The sequence below is a fragment of the Tauraco erythrolophus genome, chromosome 3 (assembly GCF_009769465.1).
Source record: "Tauraco erythrolophus isolate bTauEry1 chromosome 3, bTauEry1.pri, whole genome shotgun sequence".
NCBI classification, from domain to species: Eukaryota; Metazoa; Chordata; class Aves; order Musophagiformes; family Musophagidae; genus Tauraco; species Tauraco erythrolophus.
In genome coordinates this window covers 81,296,790-81,323,515 of record NC_141467.1, presented here as the reverse complement: position 1 = coordinate 81,323,515, position 26,726 = coordinate 81,296,790, and the positions used below count along the sequence as shown (strand labels likewise).

Sequence of the window (26,726 nt, the reverse complement as noted above, 5' to 3'; positions counted from 1 at the left end):
TTCATAAGAAATTAAGAAGAAAAATTAAAACAGAAGGCCTTAAGCTTCTGTGATTAAACCAGGAAAGTCTAGAGGGAAAACTGATAATTAAAAAAAAAGTGCTATAGCAAGCTTCTTTCTTAATTTCAGCTAAAAAAATCAAAGCACTACACAAGGTCACGCACTTTTGTTTTCCCCCTATAAGGGAGGAAAAGTGCCGACAATACATTTTTGTGAGGTTTTTTTGCTAAATAATTCCTAGCAAATAGGATTCCTTACAAACCAACTTCATCTCTGACATTAAAACTCATCTGGAAAAGGGGCCGTTTACACTATTTATAAAACACTGCCACATAAAATGTGTAAAAAAACATATTTCACTAAAAATAGCTTGCGTAAGTAAGGGATTAGAGTAGTTTCTACTGCTATAATTGTTCCTTTGTAGTTTTTTCCATGATGTTTTTGAACAGTGTTTTTAACTATGTTTATTAAAGTCAGCACATCAAAAAGGATCAAAGAGAAAGCTAGTGAGAACCAAAGAAACCCCAAGCGTATTGTGTTGTCTCACTGGGGAGTTATGCAGATTCAAGTAAACAAGTGCAAATTGTTGAGGTTTTAATGAAAATTTTCTACAATTATTGTATCTGAAGTCATTCTATATAATAACATCTGTACAGCAGATGGCCATACTGTACAAAAGGCAAGCAATGCTCCTTTTTCTTCCTCTGTTTTAACAGTACATATGAGATGACTACTTTTGTCATTGCACTTAGTTTGGTTCAGCAAATAATTCGTAAAATGCAGCTGCTGCAGATGGTCACAATAGTTATTTGACTGTAAAATCAAAGACACAGTCAAGTATTTGCGTATTAGTTTCATTCTGTAAAAAAAAAATAAATCTGACATTAGCCCTGTTCAGCTCAAAAGGTGTATCTATAAAACCTTTTGTAAAAAGAAAAGTAGTGAAGAACTGACATATTTAAATACTCCTTGCTCCCAAGACACAGCTACTACACTTTTTTTTTAATTGAATTAGCCTGCATAATTTATTTGCAATTGAATTAGCCTGCATAATTTATTTGCAATAATAAAACAAATCTAGTTAGTAACTGTGGTATTATTCTGAAGTATTTTTAACACAAGATTATAATACTGCTTCCCTCACACTGAGTAATTGTATTTTCTCTCCTGAAGTTACAATTTCCACTTATAATTTCAAATTAATAATTTTAAATAAAAATCCAAACAATTTATTAAAAGAATTTTAGACAGTTTCAATCAGTTTTGTGGAAGTGTGTCTTTCACACTTCTTGAAACTTAAAACTATTGCACCGTCACAACAGCATACAAAACCTCATGCACATATTTTAATTTTTACAAAACAAAGATAAGGTAATTTTAACTAGAAAAAAATGTGAAATGAGTCTGTTGATGTCTATTTATTGTCTGGTTACGAAAGTTCTCCATATAGAATAACTGATTTCCATTTTCATTAGATTCAGCACAAGTATTGCTTTACTCAACAATGCTTGCCAGACTGCAAACACAATGAAGATTCACGTATAGCTTGTGACATGAAAAATAAAGATTGGCTTCCTCAGACTGCCAGAAGAATTAAGAAACAGAACTCCGTAGCAGAATGTTTCTGAGGCTTAACATGCAAGGCAAGGTACGTCCTCCTTCGGGGAGGATGAAAAACTCCAGGGTAAGTGATATACACTGCTGAGTTTGCCAAATTGCTTTATAGCACAGTGACGGAACCGGCTCGGCTTTGATATATTGAAGCTTGCTGTGGACACCATAATGTACCATGGGACAGATAATGTATAGATGATAGAGGGGAAATGATGGAAGGAAAGAGGATTATTAACAGAAAGAAAACTAGAACTATTTAAAGAACATTAGAAAGGCTTTTTACTCAGTTGCAGTGCTTTCCGTGCTAGGGTTGCGATTCGATTGGAAAAGCGTGGGAACTCAGGCACTGTTCCTGCCCGTACTGCTGTTTATTTACGGATAAATCAAGAGTTTCAGGCTCCAGCACTTTCGCAGGCTTTCATGTCCTATGAACCTTAAATTTTTCATTTTTAACTTTTTAAACAATAAAGAAGCATTGAAACTTGCTGGCCTGAGGAGAAATATTTCTGATGAAACAGAAATAAATCACCACCTCACTTGGCCTACAACTTGTTCCTCTCAGCTACAGACCGTTTTACCTCGCACGCTACTCTGCCAACTACCTACCTCTGGCTCATCTCCACATCATGTAAATGTACCATCTTATTAATTTTATTAAAAGACTGATCAAACAATTTACAAAGCCACTAAAAATGTCTTCATTTTAAATGAGTCTCTGGTATCCTGTTAATTGTACACAAGGTGTAAAGTTTCCTTGCAGTTCTGCAGTAATGAGGCTGGAGCACCCGTTTTCCATGGGTGACTCAGCTGTGCAGAGGAAGCATGTGAAAATTTAACACTTCATAAGCCTGGAGGAGAATAATGGTATGACCCAATATTTACATAGTAGCACATGTCAGGGCTCTGAACAATTATTTTCGTATTTTTTAAAACAGAAATATAGGGTCCTAACAAGAGAATGTAGTTATAGAGTGAAAACTGTCAAAATTTTGCCCTTTGAAGTATGTGCTGAATTATCAAAATACTAGAATAGCGGTTCTTGTAACCACTATTCCAGCCAGAATTCCATCAATTAATTAGTAATTATAAGCTAGGGGATATAAACTACAAAATTAAGCACTCTTGGGTTCTGCCTCACTGAGAAGAAAACTCAGGTAATGAAGTCTAACAGGGATTTGCTATTTTCTGTTGTGAATTTATGTTAGCTGGAGGAGTTCCCCTCAATGCCTCACACGTTAACATGGTTCCTAGACCACCACTTGAACAAATCAGTAGCACTTCCAACTTTCAAAAACTCTTACCTGCACTTTTATGTCCACTTTTAATATTCAGGCTTCCACTGAGGTTTGATAAAGAGACTAACAAACAAGGTTTACTGGGATGTGGGATGGTTTCCATCGAAACAACCATTTGAACAGTGTGAATGGAAATTTTCTGGAAGCAGGAAAGGGCTCGCCACAAGTTTTCTTGTACCGAAGCCTTTTGCGCAGTGTTGGTGTGTGCTGCAGGTAGCAAATCCTTTGTGCTGGAGTGTTTGGTTATTGAAGCAACATCCTCCTCTGGAATAACGTCAGCTGATGGAGCAGGCTCCTTCCTGGGCTCATCATCATTTGTGGTTATGATTTTCTTCAAAAACTGGTTTACTTGATCAAGTCTGACAAAACTGAGATTTGCTTTTAAAGGTTTTGATATATCCACATTTATGTCAGCTGTAGAAGAGAATTGGAGAAAGAAATAAGAGAAGCTATAATGCAGTTATTCAAGCAATGTAAAAATATTAGGCATTTAGTGGAGATAATGTTATTTCTACCATGTTTCATTAAAAGGACTGAATCAATCGTAAAACATAATGAAACAATATTTTTAGGAATAAATCTGACTTAAAACATCATGAAAAGTACTATAAGCAATCTTCACTATATACAGTTTTTAAAGGAAGAAACATGTCACAATGTTGATCTTATTTCCTTCTTTCTTCCCAGGGATCACCGCAGCTTTCTGAAAGACACACACTTTATTCGAGTGTGTAGGAGGGTAAATACATTAGTCCTTTTGTGTCAGAATGAAAATATACTTCACATTCTCTTGAGTTTTACATCCAGTAGAACTATTTGACTAAACTCCAAAGCCAACAGTGAACATTTTCAACACATGTAAATGAAGCGAATAACATCTATATTGTGTTGTTTTCTACACAGCTAATACACAGTATTCTTCAACGCATTTTCCAAGATGAAATGTGAAATAAAAAGCAAATATAAAATATGAGGTATATTTAGATTTCTTTGTTTTGCAGGGAGATTGGAATAATCTAATATTTTTAAAATGTTCTTTCTCTACTAAAGGATTTTGGTACTTCCCAGACTGCTAAAAGTCTCACAGAATTTTTAGAAATCACAACTAATATGAACATTGACGATAGTGATATTTTAGTAGCTGAGATGTTGCAATTACCAAGATTATTTCACAGACGGGAAGCAAGATTTTATGATGCCTGAAACTTATTTCTGTGCTGCTATCTGCCATTTTATCAGTATATAACACTTCATTACAGAAATCCAGTTTTAACTTAGTTTTACATTTTTTTCATTTTAAATTCAGCTTTTAGTCAGTGATGAGACACCTACCCTGGGCAGAGGAAAAAGTTTGCTTTTCACTTTGCTGTTTGATTCCCACTGCCCCACCCTCAAGAACCAAAAACGATTAAAGTTCTGTGCATATATTTAAATTAGATTAAATGTTCAGAGAAAACAGCACTACTTAGTTTCAAGTTTCATTATAAATATATACAGAAAACACTGTCTGTTGAAGATTTTACACAGATTAGTGAATATTTCACCAAAATTAGAAGCTAGTTTCAAGTTATCCAGGATCATGTTCTACTCGACGCTGATGCAAACTGATTAGCTTGATTCTCCCACTCCTTAGGTAAATTACACGTTTTTACAATACTAAAGGGCTGCATAAGCAGAGCTTCTGAACTGCTCTTAAGCATAGGTTTATACTGACCTCAGGGAGACCCAGGCACAGGACAAAGCACTTTTCTGAGCCCCAAAAATATCTGGGGATTCTAAATTTCAGTTAGATGCTTCAGTATCTGAATATATAAATCTCTGAATTATAAACCAGCACTTTTTCTACAAAGCTAAGAAAAATTTATGAATGGCCATGTAAGATTCGTTATAGCTGAATTAAAAAACCCAAGACAATCTTAGAAAAAAGTCTGTAGTGCTCCACAAGCCACAGCTAACTGCAATTTTTCATTGTAACTTAACAATTTTAATGAATCATTTTCTGAAAATCCTTTCTCTCAGGTTAATGCCTTCCACGCTGAACTAGAAACTAGCTAAACACTAGCTAACGCGTGGGCCTAATAGAAAGGCAAGTATTAGAGCAAGGAAGTGAAACATTAGAAGAAAGCAAGAGTATTAGGCATCCAAACCCACACATGATCAACTTGAAAATTTTTCAAAATACTCATGTACTGATATATTTAATTAAAACCAAGGGAAGCAAAATGTCATAACACTTTTGAAAATCTCTCCACTCTTCTTGGCACTAAAGATTTTCCAAAGTCTTGCCTGCCTTTTTGCACACATCATTGGTCCTCTCCTCCCTTTGAACGGAGAAAGGAGACTTACAAAGAAAGTAGACATCCATGTGACAGTATGATATTAATTTACTTATGATACTCAAATGGAGAGCTATTGTAGTGAAATGTTTAAAAAAACTCCAACAATAAAAAAAAAAAAAAACAACAAACAAAAGAGCAGCATTTTTAAAATGACCCAACTTTGAAACCTAACTCACACTAGGATTTGTTTCTGAACCATTTAGGCACTTCCAAAAGGTGAACGTGGTGGGCCTGTGAGAACCTCATGAAGTTCAACAAGGCCAAGTGCAAGGTCCTGCACGTGGGTCGGGGCAATGCCAAGCACAAGTACAGGCTGGGCGGAGAACGGATTGAGAGCAGCCCTGAGGAAAAGGACTTGGGAGCGCTGGTGGATGAGAAGCTCAACATGAGCCGGCAATGTGCACTGGCAGCCCAGAAAGCCAACCGTATCCTGGGCTGCATCAAAAGGAGTGTGGCCAGCAGGTCGAGGGAGGTGATTCTGCCCCTCTACACAGCTCTCGTGAGACCCCACCTAGAATACTGTGTTCAGCTCTGGAGTCCCCAACACAAGAAGGACATGGAGGTGCTGGAGCAGGTCCAGAGGAGGGCCACGAAGATGATCCGAGGGCTGGAGCACATCTGCTATGAAGACAGGCTGAGAGAGTTGGGGCTGTTCAGCCTGGAGAAGAGAAGGCTCTGGGGTGATCTTATAGCAGCCTTCCAGTACTTAAAGGGGGCCTACAGGAAAGCTGGAGAGGGACATTTTACAAGGGTATGTAGTGATAGGACGAGGGACATTTCACAAGGGTATGTAGTGATAGGACAAGGGGTAAAGGCTTTAAACTGAAAGAGGGCAGATTTAGATTAGATATAAGGAAGAAATTTTTCACTCAGAGGGTGGTGAGGTACTGGAACAGGTTGCCCAGAGAAGTTGTAGATGCCCCATCTCTGGAAGTGTTCAAGGCCAGGTTGGATGAGGCTTTGGGCAACCTGGTGTAGTGGAGGATTTCCCTGCCCATGGCAGAGGAGTTGGAACTAGATGATTTTTGAAGTCCCTTCCAATCCTAACCATTCTATGATTCTATGAAAACAAGTCCCTTATTGACTTAATTTTCTCCATTACAAAGGAGTAAAATAGAATAGATGTTCTTGGCTTTGCTACATAATTAAGTTTGTAAATTAGTAAATGAGGAAAGGACTCTTACTGCATGGTATGACAGCTGTCACATCTAACTGCTTTGTCAAAGCCACATTTTCTTGCCAACACTTTCCTATGGTAGTACAGCCCAAAACAGATAAAAACAACAAAACACCCGACAACCCCAAGACTGCTTTGATGTAAGTTGATAGAACAGGTGTCAAGCTAAAGCTAGAAAGCAAACTGCCCGAGAAAGATTTAAAAGGAGATGAATATGAGAGCAATAGTTCTCTCATGGGCTTCCTCAGGCCAGGGCAGGGAAGCCACAGGGTGCTGGTGAAGCTCAGCAGTGGAACCCGAATGGCATCTCTGGGCTGGACCTGTCCTTTATCGCTGCTGTTAGTGACTTGTTTTCACAAACACTGTGCTCATCCAAGAGAACAATTAAAAAAATGGATACTAGTACACCAGAGAAATGCAAATGACTTCCCTGTTTTCTGTTTGGAAACAGCATGTCACACAGAAAAACGTTATGACTGACAACTTGACAAAGGTTTGTATTACGCTATTAGTATCCAGTGAATCAGCCCCGACAGAAGGTGGTGGCAGCGAGAAGCATAATTGCAGAAACCGTAACTCTGGAATCTTCACTGCAAATATTTTAACTATCTCATGATGACATAGGTTATTTTTACAACTGAGGAAAGATTATGTAAGCACATTCTTTGGCATTTTAGGTAAAACATTCAAAAAATAAAAAAAACAATTGAGCAATCAACATGTTTTTAGTCTTTTTTCTGTTCTACACTTCATACTTAGCACTGTAAAAGAAACTTTAACATTCCTTCTAAGAAGAACATATTTAAGTGATGGACAGAAACAGTGAAAACTGATGAAATATGAAGAGCTATTTATAGCACTTGATGAAGATAGATGTTAAGCAGCTTTTCTAGTCACTCAAAATGGGCTAGAAAGATGTTACAAAGTAAAGGGTCACCTAGACGCAGCTGGAGTAAAATTCCCAGGGTGCAAAATCCAAGGGTAACAGTCTTTTTAGACGATTTTAAACATCCTGGGAAGCACACCACACAACACTCCGTAATTCTGCATTGGTAGAACACAGGTTCCTGTAATTCAAACAACTCTTTTAATTGTCTAAAATTACATTAAAATTCGGACAGGGCAAAAAGTAGCTCAAAGCCACTATTAACTCCTCAATTACACCAGTCTCTCCTTTGCCTACTAGTGACTGACTACCACAAATATATGCCAATGCTTTCTTTAGATTTAAGACATAATAGCAATAACTTATCTTGCCAGGTGTCATCTATTTCCAGCAAATAAAGAGTAAAGAAATTACTGTGCTAGTAAATAGATTGCATTCAAGTGCGTTATTTCTGGTTATGTTTAAATCAGACTGAACTAGACGACATCAAAGCAATATTTTTATAATTACAGTGTAGCACTTGAGTGTAGAATTTGAATTGTTCTTTCTCTCTCTCAGTTTCTTCACTACATCTCTTTAGATTACCCAGTAAATCCACATCTGTCAATTATTTGTTTCTAATTACCCTTCACAACTTTCTGAACAGCTACTAGGAAACAAATGATGAAATAACTATTGAGTTAAAAGGAGATTAGATAAATACAAATAAATTACACTTATTATATGCTCCCACCACACCAGGAGATGACTTAACAGTGAAAGGAAAAGAATCACGTTGCAATAATGAAATCAGAGAGGGAATTCAGGTCTCAGAGGCGATTCTACGGAGTTTATGTTAATGTACACCTTGTGGGGGACCAAAAATCAACTGGAATAGTTTCCTGAAAACTGTTTCCAGCTATTTTCTCATTTAAAAAGTTCCAACTTCACTTGACCCATTAGTCATCATATTACTTACATTTATTATGTATTTTGAAATCTATTACAAAAAACCCAATGGATTCAATATGGCCTGTTTGAACAAAATCATAACATCTATAAAAGAAAACCTATAAGCAGCACTCTGAAATTTCTGTCTGAAACAATTTCTTTCTCTGTCATTTTATTACTTAGAGCTTCAGAGAAAAATTTCAGGGTTATGAGTATTTTACCCTTGTTCTCCATAACATTCACATTTGTACTGTGAAGATATAATTTTATTCTGTGAACTTCGGATAATGATATTACTCAAAAGGACTTTTTATTTGGTGGGCTAAAGATGAATAAGGAATACAAAAATAACACAGCTCCTAGCAAGTTGCTTTAGGTCAATCTCCGCTCTTACTGAAGTTAGTGGTCTTATTCTAATATTTGCCATAACTTAATGTACACCAGGTTACTATTTCTATGGCTAATAAACTACCATAGTATACTCTTAACCTGAAAAACCAGAAAGTAAACTCAATGAAAATTATTTATAAGCTTTATTTATAACACTGGGATCTTTTCACAGACTATGAGAAATGTTGAACTTGAGAGAAAAATATGGCATTTTCCAAGAACTTGTTCACTTCTCACAGCCCTCATTCTGCAATGGATCTTTTATTTCTCATAGCTGATGTAGAAAAGGTTGAGTCTTTCTCCCTCAGGTTGGACACGGGTCTTGCTCTTCCCTATTCCAAGAAGGCTGTAAAATATTAAACTTCTTAATAAACAGTACTGCTATAGAAGAAATTACTATTTGCCCTAAACTCTTAAGAGGATTGAATTTCCTAGTCCTAAACAGGAGAGGAGCAGACAACAGGCATGAAACACTTTACCACCAGTAATATTCTTTTTCTAGGAGCCACCCATCCTGATGTAGGGAGTTTAAACAGAGGAAATCTGAGGAAGGTAAAGGTAATCTTGAGCCCTGACTCTGATTTGGAGTCAGGGTGGCCCTTCAGTAACAGGGAAATGGCTGAATTGCAAAAATTAAATTTATAAAAATAGGAAAGAGAGAGACATGTAAAGAAAAGACGAGCTGTACTGTTCTCAATTGTCCCTGGTCAGGCATCAAAAGAGAGACAAATTAAAAGAAATTGAAAAGCAAGAAGAATCCAAACGAATTGTTTTTGTGCTCTAATTCATCATTCCCAATTTGGATCAAGGGAAAAGAAGGAAGAAACTTGAGACAAGGCTTCAGAGGCCATCTGCAGTCCATCTTGTATTCTGCTTCTGTGAGACAGATGCCAATTAGTCTGGAAGAGGCTGGTAGTCACTGCTCAGTATTTCTACCTACCACCATCTGTGTGCTGCAGCCCTACAGAGCAGCTCTCTAGGCGAATATGGCAAACTACAGCCTTCAGGGAGCTTAATCAGCTCGAGCCATGCTCAAACTCCTACTTCCATGACCTAGTATGTCATTTGCATTACGTGAAGGTCACACTAAGACATTAACAGCTCTAGCTAGCCAGTTGCCCACGTCTGAGATCTCGGACAATGCTCAGAGTGACATAATTCTATTTTTTTTTTTTTTAAATTGTCACAACTGAACCAAAATAAATTGTTGTAGGTCAAGAAGACCAAAGATACCAATAATAAAGGATGGAGGGTTACTGCTATTCATAGGATGCTGACTGAAGTTAAGCAACTGTGGAACTACCAAACCCACTACGGAATTCTGTCAAGGGTTGAGTGGTGAGGCAAAAAACTATAATGGGGGCATTGGGAGGCACTATCATGAAAGGAAAATCCTAGCTAAGGGAAAAACTAACTCTCTCAGCAGAGAGTCAGGGAAGCTGAAGAACAATACGGTGAGATGAAATAAATTGTTCCAAGTCATGGTGCATGTTTGTGGAAAAGAAAAGAACACATAAATACTAACTCTCTATTATCTGCTAGCTGCTGAACAATATATCTATGTTATGATGTACATGAAAAAAAAGATGATTTCAGAAAACTGAGCATATGTTTGAAATAAGTTTTAAAAGAATGGCTATACACTGCAAAAGATACCAAGAAAATATCTTCCAACTTATTCATGTGGCTTCGGTGTGCAGTTTTAATTTTCAGTACTTAGGCATTTAAGAAACTAAATTTAAAGTAAGTGTTGTAGACACTGCTTTCAAAAAGGTACTTCGATAATTTTACGCATTATTACACTGATATTACAGACAATAGATGTGTCAAAACCAAAGCAATACCTACAGGCTGGTACACCTGTTTGGAATATTTCTCTTTGCCCTCTTAATCAAATAAATATCATTTCATGGCTACAGTGTCAGTGTTTTAAAAACTTGTTTGTAAAAGAGCAAAGGGAAAAAAAAACCTACTCAAAAGCTCAAAAGTTTTGCAAATGACCCAGAGTTAATTAGAAAAGTCTGCACCCTGGCTAGTTCCCCTTCTCACGTGTCAGCTCTCATTAAATCAAAAAATTCTCATTTCAAAGTTAACAAACACCACGGTTAACAAAACTGTTAAACTGGGATCAAGTGGGCACATTCCTAGGTTTAAATATGATGTCATGCTAAGCAGCCCACAGCTGAACTTGCAAGTAGTATGAATGATTTTTCAATATATTAAGTATCTGATCTAATGCTAATTTTCTCTCTATAGGCTAACTGTGCTGGGAACAGGTGGCCCTGCTTTCAATTACGGAGGGCTAACATGCCAGTGTGAGGCCTGGATTAGTTCACCTTCTCACAGGGAATTTGCCTCGGTTGGGAATGGATTTATTATGGCTTCACACATGGAACGGAGCTCATGTCAGCTGAGGGCAGTGATACATCATATGATTCAAATTAACCTGCTGTGGACTGTTCCGCAGGGCTGATATTGTGTATTAAAATGACGACATCTTTAAAACAGCTTGAAAGAAACCAGGATTGCTGAAGTGCAATGGTTCCAATTTGTTCCAACTAATCTATCACCTGCTGGAGATATTATTCTAGTAGGTTTCTGGTAGCTGCTATTTTCCAGGTTTCTCCAAACCACTGACCTTGCTAATGGATACAATTGTTGCCTTTGCAAACTAGGGGAAAAAAGCTGGAGAGAGTGCCATGGTGCAGTTTTGTTTGTTGCTTTTTATGCATAACCCTAGGTCCAGTGTTGTGTCCCTTGTCGTATCCAAACCATGCCAACTGGCAGGAAAGAACAACCTCCCAGGTCCTCCCATTCTCACTTTATCTTTCAGTAGGACACGGTATTTCTTAGTTTGTCTGGATAGTTTCTTCTGCAGAAATTATTCCGAAAGGCGAAGCATCAAGGACTGCAGTTAATTCACACCTAGCCTAATGTCTTCCCAAGAAACTGCCAGAAGAAGAGGACTTTGGCACAAACCATCTACATTTTGCTTGTATAAATATTTTAAGGCAATTTGTATGAAGCTGGACTTCATAAACATGTTTTGTATCATTTGCAGAAAGAATACATCAAAAAGACAGCTTTTATAGCTAAGAAAGCATAGTTGATTTAAAAAGAAACCCAAAGAAAGGACTAGATGGTAAAGATAATACATTTTCCAAAACTATTAAAACAAGATGGTCATATTTGTTCCTCACCTAATGAATAATATCTAATGTTGGAGCAATAAATAGTTCACTTAGATGTATTAGACAAGAATTAGATGTACAATCCAGTAACAGACTGAATATAAAAGAGAGAGGGTCATGTAAACCGACGTAGATGGAATTTAAAAAATTTTAAATAATTAGTTACTGTAGAAAGAGAAAGAATAGTCCTTTAATACATTGTGGGGTTAAAGTTGAGGTCTGTTCCCACAGGCCTGATGATGAATGCTTATTTCTCCTAGGATCCTATTACCTTAAATCTGGAAGAAATATCATTTTTCTTTAGTTGCCAAAAATGTACAAAATAATCAACTCATGTGGCAAGAAGTGCATTAATGTATCCTGTTATTCTCATTTAATTAGTGGTTTCCAAGCTTAGCTACTTGCTGTAGTTTTTTGATCTCCGAGCTAATACAGACTGACAACCTGGTTTCCTGTGTGGTAAAACCATACTATTTTTCTATGGAACACTATCTATTTATCTACTTCAGCTGACAAACTATTTACAAGGAGTACCAGTTTTATCTAACCCAGCAAAAGCTGCGAACCACTTGCAGATTTTTTTTTTTAACTGCTTGCGTAGTAGTTCGCATCATAAAACATAGACCTGTTTGATTGTTACATTTGAAATTTAACCTCACCACACCAGCAATGTGTTTTCTGAGAAAAGTGACATTACAATTAATCACTGAACTTTGGACACTTCAAATCTGTACAGAAAACTGTATAGTTATCACAATTGCTAAACCTAGATTTTTGCCTGCATAGGCACAGCTTTTAAAAATGTGCTGACTCTTCAGAACAGCCGATCAGCTGTACCCAACAGGTAGCACCTCGTAGCGCATCCAATGCATTTTAAGAGTTTTCTTCCCACACTTATAAAATGCATATACATAAATGAATATAGAAACACATGGTATGTCCTTAGAAAGCATGTCAGTTCGTAGCAGCATTATTTGCCAAATGTTCACCAACACAGGCACACTCCAGCAGTGCATTTATTTATTCAATTTACTAACTGTGATGTCTCCCATCGCAAATCCTGTTTGTCTGGTGACCTTACAAGAGCTCTCGGGAGTTTTGCGGAGGTTCTTGTCCTCAATAAATAACTGCCAGCTTAGTTAGGATCTGGTGATGTAGACACTTTCTCCAGCCCTGCTGACGGCCAAGACACCTCATCCTGGAAGAAGCTGTGGTTAGAAGACTTTCCCCCCAGTAGAGTCAGTGACTTATTTTCCAGTAGCCTGCTGAGGAGCTGTCAAGCTTACCTAACTCTTTGCATGTGCTGTTCTAACGCAATCACATGCCGAAAGCGTCTTCCATTACTCATCCAATGAAACCTCCAATCCTCAAGGAAGGCTTCTTGGTAAAGGTTAGTTTATTTGAAGAGGATCTCATAATGGCAACAGCTGAGGTTAGAAACATTTGTAAAGGGAGGCAGAGCTGTTTTGTTATAATACACTAGTAAAACACTTTGTTAAAATTCAGAGTAATTAATGTTGTCATGGGCAATGATAGCTCCAATTAGTAGCAAAAAGACGGTAAAAAGAAAAAAAGCCTTTTGACTAAGAAGAGATCCTGGAGGAAATCTCTGAATTTTTATACGCTTTGTGAGAATAAATAGACTGAAGTTTATGATGCATTAATTTACGGTTTCTTAGTTTCCTATTTAGCCAAATACCATGGAGAGGAGAGATCTAACACTGATTCGGGATCTGACTGAACTGTTGAAAATGGGGTAGACAATTAGACTACTTGTGAATATATACTTTGCAAGCTGGTACCAACTTCCATGTTTGCTAGCTTAGTTAGAAGTCTGTGAGTCAGGGAAACACCCTCAGGTGTGTAATAAATTAAATATAAAGGCTGCACCAGGAAACTACAGTGAGAACCTTGAGAAAAGGGGAATGCAAAGAAAAAGGGTCTGGGAACATGGGAATCTGCCAGATGTGGGGAGGGAGGACACAAAAAAAAGAAAAAAAAAAAAGAATAAAAGAAAACCGTAGCCTCAAGAGAGAATACATTTTCCTTTTGGTTTTCCAATGGAACTCAAAAATCCTGACTCTTGATATTCCTCTGCTTTCATCAGCTATCTATAAAGGCCACTGATAGTAGATGTCTCTGCCCCTCTTGTATGGGTCATGATTAGAATGAAAATCTCCTATTATTATCAATTAATCCTTTAGTTCAAATGGCAGTAGAATATGCAGTAGGTCTGAAGGTTCAAAGTCCTATTAATGAAGCCAAATAGAGATCAATATAACAAAAGCTCTGCACTGTCAGGTGGTTTTAAAATCTTCTATTAAAATTACGCTTTTAAGGCAGCACAGAAAACCAAAAAAGGGGCAATGATGAGGTTGCTCACATACTTTATTCTTTCCTCATTAGTCCTGTCTGCCTGCATGCAAAAAATGGATTTTCAAGTCACTTAACAACAGTATTTACAGTCAGCAAGTGAAAATGCATGTCTCATTCTCTGGTTGTTCAATTTGATATCCTGGGGTCTGATATGCAGAAGTGATTACTGCTTCACCCAAAGACAATACGAACTGTGTTTCCAACATCTGAATTTCTGTATTTTTAAGTACCTTGGAGAAGTAAATTGTGTGTTTTAAATTGAAAACCTTCATAAAATGAGAAAACCTTTAATTTCCCCGTGACTCAGTTGCCTTCTGTGAAATGGCGAGGGCATACTATTCCATCACCCATAGGAAGATGGTGTAGTAAATTAGTATGTCTGTAGTGCCCAGTAAGCACTACAGAGGAATTGCTTACTGCATTGCAGTAAGCAATGCAGAGGAAATAAGTAATTCTGCTGTAGAGCCAGGTTTAAATAGTGTGCTGTAAGACTGTATGAACAGGTAACTGAATTAATAGGGAAACCCAGTACTGAGGAGTTGCTCACTAAATAACTGGTAACAGCTGGTTACAGCTCATTCTGTGTGCTAAGTGAACTAAGGATATTTGGGGTGTGTGGGTATGGGTGGGTGTGTGTGTCGGTGTGTGTGCATAAGAGAAATTAATTATGATGGCACAGGTAAATATAAGTGTAGTATCTAACTCTAAATATAACCACAATTATATTCTATATAGTAATGTAGTTATAAACATAATTCAGGAAATAGAGGATGGATGACATACTTCAATTTGCAGGAGTTTCTGTCACCCTAGGAGAGAAACCATCAAGTCATATTACTTTAAGTAAATGCTAATAAACCTTCATACTACACCACTTATACTTTGTGTTAAAGAAACACAATATCACTATTTTTTAAAATTTACAGTATCAACACTTTAGATAGTAGGAATTTGCAATGCCAGGTATCCAGATCCCAAAGAACCCAAGAGAAGGTGGCTTATAAAAATCTTCAGAAACATTTTAAAAGTCAGCTTTTATAAACATAACTGTAACAAAATTTCAGTTGTTCTAGGGCTAGAAGCAGTTAGGTTTCATTCTTTTGGAAATTTGCCAACCTCAGCCTTCTTGAGAAGTAAAATTTCTAAATTTACCTGAGGGGAAAAAAAAAAAAATTAGATCTTAAACCTATGACTGGTCCAGGACTGACCACTCCACAACTCTGATTTCAGTTCAGGGCTATTGCTAGAGGAAAACGTCGCATTCACTAGCAAGGAATACAACATATTTCTGATGATCTGATGTGTGTGTCTATATGTGCATATCTACAAATAGATTACATTACAAAATAGAGATTAAAGTGCAATGCTTACCTGGTCCATTAAGGAAGTCTTTAATTTGCACAGTGATAAGAGGAGGCGGGATACCGCTTTTAGCATCTACCTCTCCTGCTACTGTCTGCAACCAAATCTTGCAATAATCCAGAGCTTCTGGTAGAGTCTTCCCAGGATCTACAGGTGATAATGATCACAGTCGTTAATGATATTCCAGGAATATGATACACAACAAAATGCTATACATGAAATTGACTAGCAAAATTAAAAAGTTTAAAATGTAACATGGTAAATAATATTCCTGATACTACCGTTATGCATAGTATTTGTGCCGATGGACAGGCAAAGTCCATACTTTGGACACACACAGGCAAGAAGGCAAAGCTGTAATTAGACAAAATGTAGAAACCTCACAAAACTACCAAGTAAAATAGCAGTAAAAGACATCAGTTACCACAAGATGACTTTAAATAGCATGTAATTTTAGCTTTAATTATGGTAACACTTCAGCAGTCCTTACAAGAGAATATCTGCTCAAAACCTGCTGCTTCTAGATTGTATTTTCACTGCCAGCTAGAAAAAATAGTAACGGAAAGCTAAATGATACAGGCTAGGAGACCAGAATGCTACCAGATCTCAGGCATAAAGCATAATGACAACATGGTTGTATCATTCTCTTCGGAGTTTCACTCAATAGTGAGTCAGTACCTGTTTTGCATACCACCTTGAATTGTAGTCCTTTGATCAGTCCATAATATTGCAATAGTACATTAAAATTAATTTCCTCCCAGTGCTATCCTTGTCTTTGTTTTCTGCATATCACAAATAGCAAAAACAGTAGTGTAAAAAGGCTTTTTAATCTTTAGCAACTCATGACCTTCATTATAAAAGTCCTCAATTCTGGCAGTACAGGTCTTAAATTCTAAATAATTAAATATTCTTTATTATCAAGACTGCTATGTTAATTATTGAATGTCTGCCTCACCCTTAACAATTCAAGGAGATTTTCTTTATGTTATTCTCTCCCATTTTCAGTCAATTAAAAACTGCTATAATTGCTTTATTTGAGTTTTACTGAATAGATTGCTTTCAAGAACGGTATTTACATACCCACTATTACAGTCAACATATGGTATCGTAGTATCACAGTCATATGTGGACTGGGTATATAAAGTCAGCTTTGGAATTTGTATTTCTTGACCTTATCATGTGATTCATATAAAACTTGGCACATATGAACCCTTATGTGATTTCAAAGAACCTACTGAAACCAATTGATCATGACTTTAGATCTATATGGAAAAGATCAAAAGTTAGCACATTCTTCTGTTTTTATTTGATCAATTTTCAGGCAATGACTTTACAGCAGTATTTGTACTGCATGGCATATACATTACAGTCTTTCCTTCCTTTTAGTCTCACTATAGGTTTATAAAGTCAGCTCTCAACAGTTATTTAAGAGCTGTCACTGCATACAACAGATTTGTATATTTTCCATGTGAATTTCTACATTTTTATGGTTCTTAGCCCTTTCCTTTAATTACACTAACCAGAATGGTGTGGCACACTCTTTTTTCTACAGTAAATGCTTTAGGGAATATCTTATTTCCTGTGTCTGGAGTTTGCCTAGTATACTGAAAATAATAATAATAAAAAATCTTTACCACCAAGGCACACATCTTTTCCAAAACATAGTTTTGTAGTTGCTCTGAACAAGGAAGTTACCTCTGACTTGGATCTATACCATAATATCTTGTTTTGTGCTAGTAGCTCATCATAAATAAGAAATATGTTAATGTTTTTCAGAATATATAGTGTAAAGCATTGAAAAATTACTGAACATTATTCAATGAACATCACTGAATCAATTGAATTCATCTCTAAGTTATTGTTCCTTCAGAAGTATTAGTATAAACATATATGTGTACCAATACCGAGCAAAATGTTGCAATATGCCATTATTTTGTCTCATTTCTGAAAGATACCATAACATACTATATATAGTAACCTAAATCATCCATCGACTTTTCAGAAAGTCCAGTAAATTTAGTCAAACATTTATTTTGCAGAATACATTTACATGTATTCCTATTATCCTAAGATGTGTTTTTAGTATAAAACATCTAATAATTATTTCAAAGTTGTAGGTGTTTTATAGACGAAAATATCTCTGATGAAAAGAACTTACATAGCAGAAAATCCTTGCATGACATAATACATTAGCTATACAAACACTGCCCTCAGGGCACTGGGAATTGCAGCATGTAATCACAGAATCAAAAAAATAAAGGAATCATGGGGCTCTCAGGAGATTGTTTTGCTCTGTCACGTCTCCAAGGAGCGCAGCACCGTCACCCCTTCATTACCCGGGGCACTGCAGAACTAGGATACATGAATAATGAGGACTCCAGAACTTACAGATTAAGAACACAACACAAAGAAACCTCAATGCACAAAATTAGCCTGAGTCCAACAAAATATATTCATTTTAACCCAGCACTAACCTTACTGATTTCAAGCATTTTTTTTTTTTTTTTTTTTCCAGTTCAAGTGAAACTGTGTTATTCTGAAACTGAGCTAATTCTGGAAGGAGGATAGTTGCATCACCACAATTTTGCATCGGAGGTAATAATCCTAAAGGGCCATGCAAAGAACTAGTTTGAGTGCTTTCAAGTCCATGGCATATGGTTAATTTGGAACCTGGGTTACAGACATGACCATACATCCAAATATGCCAGATATGGATTAATAAATAAGTTTTTATATAATGAGAAGAAAACTGAAATCCAGGGGTTTCATAACTGACTATGCTGGTGTATATCTCTAAAACTTGAAGAGAGTTACAAACAGGAGCTACAAAACATATCTGGGCTGGACAAATTCGTTTACATCAAAGGTCACAAGACTGAAATACGTGCCTCTTGATTAAAATACTTTCTAAGGTAGAAAACAGCATATGTATTTTCATAGGATTAAGGATCAGGAAAGGAACAAAACAATCCCAGTCAATCAATCCCTATGCCAAGAGCACAGGAATTGCCAGAGAAGTAATAGAATGAAAAAGAGAAAATTTCGGCTGAAAAGTGAGGAATCTCTGATGCGGAGAGTTGTTAGAAAAAGGACTCTTCTCCCTCAAGGAAACGATGGAAACATTCAGAATGTTTAAAAATACACTTGACAGAACACTATAAAATATACAATAGGGAACAATTATTCATCAGCAGGGAACTGGTCTGAATAATGTATTATAATAGGTCATTTCCATTTCCATTTTCTATGATTCTCCCAAAAATCAACACTTAAATTTGCAGTTATTTGTATAAAGAAAATGCTGCAGAAAACCCAAGGGATGCATATATAAGTAAAAGGAGAGGCTAGAATTACTCTGCAGCAAGCCAAGAGAGAGAAAAGAAAGGCCTGAGAAGGGAAGAGTGGTGAAGACGGCCAGAAATTCTATCCTCTACACCATGTGAAAAATTTGTCTGTGGCAGCAAAAGCAAAATGGTGAGACAACTATCACAGATTAACAATCAAGACTGTAATTTAAAATCTGTAAGACTCAGAAGCTGTGAGGCCTTCAGTAAGTCCACATTTTCCCCTTTTTATTTTTTAAGAAAAAAAACAATCTCAGGCTATTTTTGAATCCACCCAAACATCCCAAGGCACCTTCCGTCTTGCTAAGGTCGAGACCTCAGCTCCAAACCTTGCAGTTTATGAAATACCTTCCTAAACTTGATTTGAATTCGCAAGCATTTGATTTCACCTGCTATCCCCTAGCTTTCATGTTAACAGCAGACAGCAACCTCCAAACTTCCAAAAAGAAAAGGAATGAGGGGAAAGGAAAGGAGAGAGGCAGGAGAAATTTCACGTCTTGGAGATTTTCACTCTTCAAAATGTGGTTTTGTTCCAGTTTGTAGCTGAGAGCCAGGGCGGCTCAGGGGGCACAGCCTGTGGGAGGCTTTAATGGGGGGGCTCAGCGATCCACAGCACCCCAGCAGCCACCAGGCAGGGGACAGGGCTACCGAGTGCGTGCACGGGACACCAACTTGGCCTGTTCAGCTGGAACTTTACCCAGAGCAAACGAGCTCCGCAACATGCTTTTACTTGAATGGATGAATCATGTTTTGGTCTGCAGTCAATTTTAAAAGCCAGTAGGATGCTGCAATCATCTCTGCATTTCGAACTCTGAAGTGGAACGTTTGGTCTTGTTTTAAAAATGGTTTCCATCGGAATTTAAAGAACACAAGTGGGAAAACATTTCTACTAGCGTACTCACAAGCGCTGTGTCAGGAAGTTCAAAAATGAGCACTTACAGTAACCTGAGGAATGCACATTCCCAGGCCAGCTTGTCTTTATGGGGGATGCTGCACCCTCTCCAAGTCCGTGGATGCAGATGTACTGGACAATAAATAAACTCGGAGGGGAACAGGTGACACTCCAGCAGAACTCCCTCAATGCTATGCTAGCAAACAGCCTTAAATCCTCTCTGTGCCATGTAGGAAGCTCAGGCTGACAGCGAGGCAGTGAATCAGACTGCCTGCCAGCGCCAGCCTGCATTGCTTGCCACGCAGCCCAGGCTTTCCACCGGATCAGAGGTTACATGTGGTCTTAGCTACCGCATCTGCTCTTCATGGACCCCCTGCCATCAAAGGCGTGGGTGTAAAAAAAAATAAAATACAACAAAAATCGAGAATAATTCTGGACGGCCTCACAAAGCCTGTTTTTTGCAAACGCTTGGTGGAAGTCAAAGAAATTCCACGCGTAACAGATATTTATTGAGAAATTTCTCTCCCTTAAAACAACCAAGCACCGCAACCCCCTCTTTGAAAGTAAACAAATAAACAAATAGAAAAAAAGATTTTTCAAGAATGCCCAGAGCACAACGCTCAGGAAATGAGGCAATTTTGTATCTGGATTACATTACCTGAAACAAAGCAAATAGAGATTTAAAAAAAATATTTATAAAAGCGGCTTATGAGATTACATTAAAAACAATTGCACCCACTTTTATTTAAGTGGAAATGGCCAATGCTCTGTTTGCAAAAACTAATGGTTAGCAGACGACTTTTTGTTAAATGTAGGATGAGCGTTGAATAAAAAAAGGTTGTTTTATAGTATCTTTCAGGCTATTTATACAGAATCTTACAAGTAAACTCAGGGAGCAACTAGTCTTTTTAATGGCACTTATTAAGCAGTTAATATTTATTCCATTAATTTATTTACTTTGATTTACCTGGCAGTAGCATAACTGCAATCAAGCCGCGCAATTACAAAAATAATTTAAAACACAAATGAAGCAGTTTAGCACAACCACAATAAAACTGAGCTAACATTTTAATAACCTAGTAAGTCTCTTCCTCCTACATACTGACTTGCCTGTGGACTTGGTTGGAGAGAAGGACTGAGGAAATTGAAAGCACAACCAGCAGGTCTTTAGCTCCAAGGCACGCAAATGAGCCCACATACAGACACAGGCCTGATGGAAACGTGCTGCTACTGCTAATTAACGAACTAACAATACTTGACTTTTAAATTGTCTATTTCCTCTTATTTTATTTTTAAGTTCTTATTTCTTTCATGTTTCAGAAAGTAAGCAAAAAATAATACAGCTAGTGACAGAGCAGCCAAGTACTTTGGATGAAGTTTGGTGTTTCGGCCACTGTGCAATACTTTCTCACAAAAAAAAAAAAAAAGTGATGGCTTAATGCGCAAGATCCTGAATTTTAAGCTCTATTCACTTGAAATCTTTCAAAAATAAGAACAAAACCTTGTCTCAAATAAAATTATGTGGCTTCGTAACAGGATTAAAAACTTAATTTCTATACATGTTCAAAGTAGTAAACCATCATGAGGCAGTAAGCTTAATTTTGTCACCAGCCCAGGATTAACTATTATTCTCTTTAAAATTCATGCTGGAGCAGTTCTACGGGTTAATTTCCTTATTTTAATCAAAGCTCCATAAAACAACCTCTCATTAAACTACCCATTAGAAGCAGTTATAAATTCTAGAGTATTCTTTGTTGATTTACAGCTGAACAATATATTTCTTAGAAATACACTAATGAGAGGCGAGGAATAGAAAACATATCTAGGTCCAAACCACAATCAGCTTTTCTCTACCCTGAAGTTTTTTTGGAACTAACATCCATCAAAAAAAAAGTCTTTCCTATTTTCACAACAGAATTTTGTATTTGCTTCTGCCTTTCAAGATTTGAGAGTTGTTTCAGAACTGGAGATTTTTTTTCTTTTAGTAAAGCCATAAGAAACAGCATAGTATTTTGTAAGACCTGAATCTACTGCTGTTGAACTAACAGTAGTCAAGTCTTCAGAAACATACAACAAAATTGATTCAAAAGGATTTTTCCAAATGCTTTAAAACCCTCCTAAAATATTATTACACAGCATATATGGTGTATATATACACACAGAATGATGATTTGAAATGGCAGAGTTTTTATTAGCATGTTTTGGAACTAATCTACATATTTCATATACATCTTAACTATGTAAGTTTAACTGTATCGGTATAAGTAATGAGAAACCACTCCCATAGGAGTACCAATAAAACTTTATAACAAATATAATTTTTCCTTTTTCCCAGACAAGTCTCAATTTTTTAGGTTGTGATGAAATTTGCTATGTTATAGGCCCAACCTTCTGAGCTGCTGCTACCTCCATGGTGCGATGTAATTCTCACATGTTATCATCAGGCCTGTTTGCCTTGTCCCAGTGTTGAAATTTTTTTTTCTTTTTTTTTTTTTTTTAAGGGAGAATACGCTCCATCTGCTCTTATAATCCTGTTAAAATATATATTTTATGTTTAACTTGTGCCCTCTTTCCTATTCTACCTTAGATAATGTAGAGATAGTTGCATCCATACATATAGACACAAGAAGAGCAGTCTTCTAGACAGTCTAACTGGAAACATTCTTTAGCAACATTCGCTGTAAATTAAACATCGTTTATGCCCTCTTCCTACCCTCCAGTCCTTGACATACAGAGTAATACAAAAATATTAAGTCCAAGTCACAGATCCAAGACACAGATCCAAGTCACAGAAGGCCAAGGCAGAGACTGTGAGAATGAAGAACTGCCCACTGTAGGAGAAGATCAGGTTCGAGACCATCTTAAGAACCTGAAGGTGGACAAGTCCATGGGACCAGAGGAGGTGCATCTGCAGGTCCTGAGGGAACTGCCAGAGGAAGTTGCTAAGCCACTATTCATCATATTTCAGAAGTCGTGGCAATCTGGTGAAGTTCCCAATGACTGGAAAAGGGGAAACATAGCCCCCATCTTTAAAAAGGGGGGGGGGAAAAGAAGACCCAGGGAACCACAGGTCAGTCAGTCCCACCTCTGTGCCCAGCAAGATCATGGAGCAGATCCTCCTGGCAACTATGCTAAGGCACATAGAAAATAAGGAAGTGATTGGTGACAGTCAGCATGGCTTCACTAAGGGCAAATCCTGCCTGACTAATTTGGTGGCCTTCTATGATGAGGTTACAGCATTGATGGATAGGGGAAGAACAACTGACATCGTCTACCTGGACTTATCCAAAGCATTTGATACTGTCCTACACGACATCCTTGTCTCTAAACTGGAAAGACAAGGTTTTGATGGATGGACCACTCGGTGGATAAGGAATTGGCTGGGTGGTTGCACTCAAAGAGTTGTGGTGAACGGTTCAATGTCCAAGTGGAGGTCTGTGACGAGTGGTGTTCCTCAGGGGTCAGTACTGGGACCAGAGCTATTTAACATCTTTGTTAGAGACATGGACAGTGGGATCAAGTGCACCCTCAGCAAGTTTGCAGATGACACCAAGTTGTGTGGTGTTGTGGATGCGCTGGAGAGAAGGGATGCCATCCAGAGGGACCTTGACAGGCTGGAGAGATGGGCCTGTGAGAACCTCATGAAGTTCAACAAGGCCAAGTGCAAGGTCCTGCACGTGGGTCGGGGCAATCCCAAGCACAAGTACAGGCTGGGCGGAGAATGGATCGAGAGCAGCCCTGAGGAAAAGGACTTGGGAGTGCTGGTGGATGAGAAGCTCAACATGAGCCGGCAATGTGCGCTGGCAGCCCAGAAAGCAAATCGTATCCTGGGCTGCATCAAAGAAGCATGGCCAGCAGGTCGAGGGAAGTGATTCTGCCCCTCTACTCAGCTCTCGTGAGACCCCACCTAGAATACTGTGTTCAGCTCTGGAGTCCCCAACATAAGAAGGACATGGAGCTACTGGAACGAGTCCAGAGGAGGGCCACAAAGACGATCCGAGGGCTGGAGCACCTCTGCTATGAAGACAGGCTGAGAGAGTTGGGGCTGTTCAGCCTGGAGAAGAGAAGGCTCCGGGGTGATCATATAGCAGCTTTCCAGTACCTAAAGGGGGCCTACAGGAAAGCTGGAGAGGGACTTTTTACAAGGGCGTGTAGTGATAGGACAAGGGGCAATGGATTTAAACTGAAAGAGGGCAGATTTAGATTAGATATAAGGAAGAAATTTTTTACATTGAGAGTGGTGAGGCAGTGGAACAGGTTGCCCAGAGAAGTTGTGGATGCCCCATCCCTGGAAGTATTCAAGGCTAGGTTAGATGAGGTTTTGGGCAACCTGGTGTAGTGGAGGATTTCCCTGCCCATGGCTGGGGGGTCGGAACTAGAAGATCTTTAAGGTCCCTTCCAACCCTAATCATTCTATGATTCTATGATTCTATAATATAGTGCATACCTATTGTACAGAGGAAGAGAAACTAACTTTTTTTCTTTCAAATAAACTCTACATAGTCCTTCATTTGGATGATACCTCTCTTTCAGATCAAACTGTCAGTGGATAGTCACAAAGTCAAGAAAAATTGGCATGATGGATGGAATTGACTGTGGTAGCGCAGAAAATGCCATTCAAAGCTCTTGATGCTGTATTATACGATATACAATATATAGTGTGTATATATATACACACATATATATACACACAACACATAGGTCATGGTTATTTTCCCTGAAATATGCATGCTAGAAACAAAAAACAGAAATTTCCAAACTCAACATGTTACTACAGTGGTACAACAACATTAATCCTGGACGAGGCAATTACAAGCACAGCAGGTCTTCTTAAAGAAGAGGCAATAAAAGCTTTATACTACCTGTTTTGCTATATGAATTAGTCTGTGACTTGAAGTGTAGATTAGCTTTATTAACTTATTAATACCTTTAGGATGGTGTTTTTAGGCACTAGGACTTTGGCAACTACCTCTCAAACTCTTTTGAAAAGAGCCCTAATGCTTCAGCAGCAAACACGGGATTCTGTCTGATACATGAGTAAGGTACTTACTACTGCCCACAAAGGCAGCAGGATGAGACCAGAACTTCTGCCTTCACATCATGTCTGACTCCTGCCTCCATACTCTTTTACCTTTGCCTGACACGGAGACAAAAAGCCAAAGAAAAGGGTAAGGCCCATGTAGGGCCCATGTAGGACCAGTCTTTGGTCCCCCAAAAAGCCCTCTTTGGGTCTCACTGAACAGCTGCTGGTGACTGAGTAGCTCTCAGGCTCTATGTTCCTACTATCTTTGTTGTTTAAACTTCTTGCCACACTTCTGTGCTCTCTGATCCACTTTCAATTTGTAGGAAGACCTTACTACAGCTTATGTTTTCTAGAATTGCTCCCATAGGTATGAAGCTGGTGAAAGACTTCTTGTAGGAGCAGAATGGAGAGAACTTTGCCCTGTTTATTGGTAATACGGTGGCAGCTTTATGAGGATATACTTGAATGCCTCAGATATGAGAAATGAAGTTGTTCTATTGCATCTTTCCGAAACATTAAGTTAATGAAGTTATGACCTTTAACTTATGACTACTCCAACTTTCCTTCAAGTTCTGCTTTGCTAATTGTTTTTTTTAAATTATTTTCATATTAGTTGCCACAATGACCACCTTTATATAGCATTTAACAAATGTACATTGGAGTCTGGAGTAAATCAAATTCATGACACAGCTGCGTTTCTTTCAAGACAGGACAGCAATAGTAGAGAAAGAAATGAAAAGAAATGAATGAAATGAAAATGAAAGAATGATAAAAGAAAACAGTAGCAAGCAAATCTTCTCCCTATTTTAAATATCTTGTCTAATCTTCCTCACTGTTTAATCTATCTTAAAAGTTCCACTATAATTCAGATTTCTGAAAGAAATTAAGATCTATTAAAACCAGAATTTTTAGTCTTCTGCATAAACACATCATTAGAATGCAGATTTTCGAAAGATACCATCTCTTTCAGCAAAGATTCAGTATAGCTGCAGAAAAAACATATACTACTTTTCACAACTAGTGTGCCGTATGAACTCTGGCAAAAAAAACCTAGCAATATTTTTTACCTACAGCTCTCATTCAGTGAACAATTTAAAACCCCATACTTTTCTGGATGCACTTTCAGCAGATCTCTGCATCCTCGTTTATACTTTTTTTGGGTAATACTCTGTAATGATATATCTCATTGAATTCTTACAGCCAACATTGGCCGTCAGACAAATGAATCGCAATCATTTGATTTCTCTCTTCAGCAGCACAGGTAAGAGAGAAAAAGAAATTTTCAGAATATTTTCTTCTGAACAGTTATTCTGATATTTCTTGTTATAAGCTTTGCATATGAAAAAACTTAAAAGAAAAAACATTCATTACGAGAAGGAAATTTTTGCAAAGCCCTATTACTCAGCTGAATGAAAACTTAAAATACATTACATCATTAGATGTCATTTGGAAGATCACTATAATTTTCTTACAGCTTATGGTCAAAACACCAGGTGCTTGTACAATGTTTACCTTTAAATTGTATCAGTAGGCTAATACAGGACAATATTGTGATATTTAGTCATTACAAAAATGCTTTTTATGAAATCAGCTTAGCTTACAACTCTTACTTCCTTAGAAAACATTGAGAAGTTAGAGTAATGCAACAATCCCTATCACAATCTGGTAATGAGAAAGTAGTATCGAGGAATAGGATGAACTTTCTCATTACCAGATTGTGTTAGAGATTGTTGCATTACTCTAACTTCTCCCTAATCGAGTTAAGCTAAAAGGTTAGTTCTTAATTAATTTCACACATTTTACACACTTAACTTGATTCAGCTGTGGGGTATAATCTTAAAAACATGGATATTTACTGTTTGATTTTTAAAGATGTCCTAGAAGTCTCTCAGCTGTTTTCCACGGCT

General features: G+C 37.6%; 1 protein-coding gene across 6 annotated transcripts in view; it reads right to left on the bottom strand.

Annotated features, from left to right (window-relative positions):
• VPS13B (vacuolar protein sorting 13 homolog B) overlaps positions 1-26,726 on the bottom strand; it is a 500,947-nt gene that overhangs the window by 99,903 nt on the left and 374,318 nt on the right. For all 6 annotated transcript variants that reach the window (XM_086608763.1, XM_086608762.1, XM_086608766.1 and 3 more), the window contains exons 35-36: positions 15,570-15,707; positions 2,916-3,323 (exon numbers count right to left, since the gene is read on the bottom strand). In XM_086608763.1, the coding sequence (XP_086464889.1) occupies positions 2,916-3,323; positions 15,570-15,707 (546 nt within the window). The remainder of the gene's footprint in view (positions 1-2,915; positions 3,324-15,569; positions 15,708-26,726) is intronic.